This window comes from Buceros rhinoceros, unplaced genomic scaffold, assembly GCF_000710305.1.
Source record: "Buceros rhinoceros silvestris isolate BGI_N320 unplaced genomic scaffold, ASM71030v1 scaffold16952, whole genome shotgun sequence".
Classification (NCBI taxonomy): Eukaryota; Metazoa; Chordata; class Aves; order Bucerotiformes; family Bucerotidae; genus Buceros; species Buceros rhinoceros.
The window spans coordinates 7,423-12,886 of record NW_010400871.1 but is presented as its reverse complement, the minus strand read 5'-3'; the positions used below and the strand labels follow the sequence as shown (position 1 = coordinate 12,886).

The following is a 5,464-nucleotide window of genomic DNA, read 5'->3' as shown; positions in this document are numbered from 1 at the left end:
AAATAGCAACAGGGAATGTTATGCAAAGATGTTCCTGTAATAAACAGTGTGTGCTAACCGTGGAGTGGCTTAAAGTGGCGTGCTCGGCCCTGGCTTACCTGAGCTAGCTTGTAGACTTTTATTACATTGACTAGATCAAAACCAAATAAAAACAAACTTCAGTTTAAGTAGCTGGTGTTACCTGGCTAACAAAAATAGATAAATAACTTTCACAGATGAGACTGGCAGATAAGCCCCATAATGTAAATTAAATTTGCAGCTTGGGAGCGGAAGATAATAATCTCTTACTGAGTTAAATGTCTCTGCTCCTATGATCCTGTTCTGCCAATAGGTGGATTAATTTTGCAATAAACAGAAAACGACTATGTAGTTCCCTGCAGCTCCTTGAAGATGCTGTCTAATCTGATTAACTCCCAACTCATTCACTTACTGTTTCTTTTAAGTTGAAGGGATAAATCTTGTATGTACAAACTATCTCTGAAGAACATGGACACTAATACTGTTAACCCCCAAATTATCTTTGCTTTCAATTTAAAAGAAAAATATTTCCCTCTGACTAATCTCCTGTCTGTGTATTCAGCTGTAGATATTAGCGGGGTCTGACTTGACTGTACATGTCTCACACTTGTCTGCAGAACAAGCCTCAACGAAGAACAACGGCCATAAGGAGAAAGTCATAATTTGTTTGTTTTCTGCATTTAAAAAAATAAGTTGACAAGTATATTTTTTCTTTGCATTTATTAAACTTTGCTGTCTTCTAGGCAAAGGTACTGGCAAGACCAGAAATATTTTTGTTTCTGATGAAATATTTGCTGACATTAATTGTTGGCATATCTCCAGTCTTCTGGGTGGGAAGTAAAAAGACCTGTTCTGAATGGGCCAATTTCTTCAACAGAAACCGCAAGAGAGAGTAAGACCAATTTTTTATTTCTGTTTTTTAAAGCACATACTTTAAAATAAGTTGGATTTCAGACATGTTTCTTTAAATACAGACCAGGTAATCCAAATGCTGTTCTTAGACCTTTTATTTTTCAGAGTCTAAGTGCTGCATAGGGACATCAGCAAAATTCCGTTGGAGTCTGTGGAAGATTTACATAATGCAATGACTTTTTGACAGTCTTCTCGAAAGATAGAAAGTGTTGTCCTCTGCTGATGATTTGTACTCTTCCAGAGAGCAGAAAACATATTGTTGAACACAACAAGATGTTGTGTTCAACATCTCTGGTTTCTAGTCAAATGAGGGAAGATAATTTCAGCCATCAGTTTAGGTCCTTTCCTGTGTTCTGACTGCTCCATTTGGCACAGTACTTAGCTGTGTTTACTATCATGCAATAGTAACACTCTTAGCTCTTCTCCTCTGCCAGACTTGTCTTATTTTAAAATGAAATATCATTGAACCCTCCTTAGTATCACTTTTATTGTATTAATCTACTTTTCCTTCTCTTCTGAAACAGAATAATTCAGTTTTATTACCTGATTTTAGTAAACTTACATCTATGGATTTAAACACCTATAAATGTGATTGATTGCCTTTTCTTGCAGTTGTCATTTTTTCCATTCCTTTTTATTCCTTGATGATTTCCTTTTTAGATTTTTCTGTGTTACACATAAATTTTATTTGTTTGGATTCCCCAAGGCACCAGTCCTTAAGCTTCTTTTATTTTACATCTACATTCCTTGGTGGTGAGCTTACAGCTTCCTTTCCCTCTCCCCTCTTTTTCCATTTCCTGTGTAATTTTTCTTGTTTTAGATGTTAACTGCTTTCAGCTATAAGAATTTAAAAATAATGAAGTAAATTTTATAATGCTTACCTTTTTCTTACATGAACAAGGTTTACTTTACATAAAATTAATTTGGTAATACAGCTGCTTATGAGGTTATCCTGCTTTCCCCTCTTAATTAATCTGCTGATGTCATCAGACCTCCTTGCAGAAGTAAGAAGTGTAGAAATCTGCTTTATTTAATATTTTCACATACATAATTACTTTGGAACCGTTATGAGCAGATTTTTTTTCCTCCTCATATATAATTTTTTTTCTTGAGTTCATTAACATCCAACTCAGATCACATCATTGGTTGCTATTCTTTCACATTTTTGTGTAGAAAGCTGTGTTACAGTATATCTGAGGTTATCCTCTTCATTGTTACATGCTTGTATTTTCTTTCAGTCCAATCAGTGAGAGTCGAAGAGTGCTGCAAGAATCATGCGAGTTTTTCTTGAGGCACAATTCCAAAGTTAAACACAAAAAGAAGCACTACAAATCAACTTCACACAGGCTGAAAGTCATTTCGAAGTCAATGGGGACTAGTACGGCTGGCACAACAAATCATGGAACTTCTGCAGTAGCAATCACTAATCATGATTACTTAAGCCAAGAAACTGTTGCAGAAATTAAAACCTCTCCAGAGACATCTGAGAAAGAGATAGAGGCAGATGGAACATCAGCCCGAAGAGTCGAGGAAGGTGAAAACAGTGGAGATCAAATGTTATCCAGTTCTAAACTGACCGTGGATCAGGTGGAGAAAAGAAACAAAGCAGATAGCACGTGTGATATGAGTAGCTTGGCTGAGAGTATGAAGAGAATAGGCGAAGGAAGGTGAGACTTCTTAACGTGATCTTTTCCTTGTTTCTGTGTATTACCACTATTTTTGCAAGTTTTCTGTTTCTTCTCTCTGAAGAATCGGTATGTGCTCAGTGTACAGTTAACCCTCAGTAGCTGTCAAGTACTGTGATTCTTATAAACTATTTCATAGGGCCATGTATCTTTAGTATACAGGCTCTTCCATATTTTTGTAGGAATCTTCTTCTCCTTCTAAGTATTGAGTGCTGGAGCTTCAGCTTGTACGATATTCTTTATTGTTGAACAGTGACCCTCAAGAAATCTGTGGCTGCAACACAATCATTTGGGAGAGGTGACAAGTCTGTAAAAGAACAGTGGTGACCCTAAGTGTGGAAAACTGTACAGAACTGTATCACATTCTCTTGAAAATAATACAGCTTCAGATACATAAGTTTTGCTGCTAAAATTGTATTTTTTTCAGTGTAGTGCATGTGCTTAGAATTGTTTTATTTTTCATTACTTGCAGAGTAACTCCTAAAAATGATTTTATTGAATCTCCTCCATTACAAAGCAGCTGTTCTCATATACCTGATGTCTCCCAGTCAGCGTCCATGTCACTACTTGTCTACTCGGCCTCAGACACCAGAAGAGAGCTGGATTCAGGAAACAGTTCAAACCTTTGAAAGACAGAAATTTTAAAGGAACATTTTCAATCTATAAAACTGATACAGATTCTGTGTTACACTGGAAATAACGGACATCCTGTGCCTTATTAAAAAACACACGTACCTTACTTTGCACTTAAAAATTAAGTTTTGTTGTGGGGAGAGCTAGCTAATGTACTATATTTAATTCTGTCCAGGAATAATTGAAGGTCTGTAGGCTGGATTGACTAGCAGTAATTTAAGAAAAATCGAGAAACAAATATTATTCCCGATATAAAGAACATTTGGTAATGAATTGCATTAAAATAATGCTTAGAAAGCACTATTACTTTTCAAGGCATAAAAGTTCCATCTGCATGTTTGATACTGTTCAAAACTCGTTAATTTTTTTCCTCTTTGTCACTGTGTCTTGAACAGCAGTATCATTCAAATACAGGATACACCAAATCGTAACTCCTCTCTAAATCAGGTGTCACGATGTATCAATTACAGCACTGTTTTATGGTAGCTCGTACACTGAATATGAAAGGGAATGTGGAATTCTAGTGATTTGTTCTGTACATAAAAATGAATTTTGTAAATAACTGACTTCATAAGGTCAATATTTAGAACTACTGTTTTGTATGTATTGTACAAACTTGAAGTTAACCTGTTTCCCATTGGCTGTTACTAAAGTCAACAGTCCTGTGCTGGCCAGACAATGCCACTTCGTTCTGAGTGAAGCAGAACATACCTACACATATAGTATGCACCATACACTGCACATTTGGGGCAAGACTGGTCAGGCATCTGTGCACCCTGTTACAGCGATGATGCATGAGATGCAGCACTGCTTCAGAAAACTGCTTCTTGGAGCCCCTCCTGGTGCGGGGTTCCAGGGTGTTGTGCCAAAGAAGAAGATGCTTCAGATCGCTGGCGGCTTGGGGAAGAGAATCTGAGCTGCACGCTTTGGGGTTTCTTACTGCGCTGCAGTGAAGATGTATATTGCACGTTGTTTCTATGCAAGTAACTTAATTTTTTAAAATTCTGTAGAGAAATGTCTTGCAGAAGATGAGCTGTTGAGTTATTAATATACAGGCTTGTTTAACAATATATTTACTGAAAAGACGACTTTAATACTTTTTTTTTTACAAAGCTTAATTTTCTATATGCTACAGCAATATATTTTCTTTAAATCAAAAAGGCCTTAATACTTGTAGCCTTTCTTAGGATAGGGTGGCTCTCAAGAGCAAATACTGCTGACGTAGATATGAATTTCATCATTTGTCTCTTAAGAAATCCTGGCTCCAGTGAAGTCAATGTGATTTATTACTTGAGATAATTTGGAGCCAGGATTTTGCTGTTTTCCAAATCTAAATATCCATGCATTTTGTAAGACTGTTCAACGTCTTGTGTTTGATTACTGATAAAAATATCTCTCAGTATTTAGGTGTTATGCAGAGAAATCACTGTGTTCCAATTTGGGCAGCGTTCATGGTGATGCATTGAGCAATTGAGCAAAATTGCATGACACAAAGGTCATGTAAATGCTGAATCAACAGGCACTACCGTTTTGATAAACCGGAGTTTGTTTTATCCATCATGCATTAAAAATGGAATGTATTTACCTTTTTATTATGGCATCTGCTATTTAGCATTTGTAATTTAATGCCTTCAATAGGTCATGCTATTTCTTTTATTATTTCCCCATTAAAAATCTTGCTGCTGAGGACAGTGAGAAAGATATGAAAAACCTCCTGTGAAAATGCACACTAAGTGCCCTTCGTTCTTATAGTCGTGTTTGTAAACGGGTAACTTTATACACATGTTCAATAGTTTTGTTATTACTGTCTTTGTTAGTAATAAAATACGGTGTTGTATAGTAAGAACTTCTGAGTTGGTATTTCTTATTAACTAATGTAGCATGTTTGCTCTGCTACTGTAGTATTGTTGCACCTAAGACACCTTGATGTATTTTTTTCTTACAGCTGTGCGAGGTGATACATATGCAGACCGTGTATTTCCACACTATGCACTTGCTGCAACCTTCTTAATGTTGATACACATTTTATATTTATTTAAAATTACTCCTTTTTTTTAGGTAGTTGAGGGCAAAGTCATGTTTTAGTGGTAAGTACTCTAAAATGATGAACACCAAGTAATGCTGAAGTTACAGCAGTACCATGGGCTTAAAAATAGATAGGTTTTCAAAGAACTGTGAAATACTGAGCAGTAATCTTGCCATTCATTGGACACGAA

At 36.1% G+C, this 5,464-nt stretch overlaps 1 protein-coding gene across 1 annotated transcript in view; it reads left to right on the top strand.

The window, feature by feature from the left end:
* The window catches only part of FZD6 (frizzled class receptor 6), a 28,914-nt gene extending 25,670 nt beyond the window's left edge, over positions 1-3,244 (top strand). Inside the window, exons 4-6 of the mRNA XM_010132074.1 lie at positions 762-910; positions 2,169-2,597; positions 3,088-3,244. Of these exons, the coding sequence (XP_010130376.1) occupies positions 762-910; positions 2,169-2,597; positions 3,088-3,244 (735 nt within the window). The remainder of the gene's footprint in view (positions 1-761; positions 911-2,168; positions 2,598-3,087) is intronic.
* Positions 3,245-5,464: the final 2,220 nt, after the last annotated feature.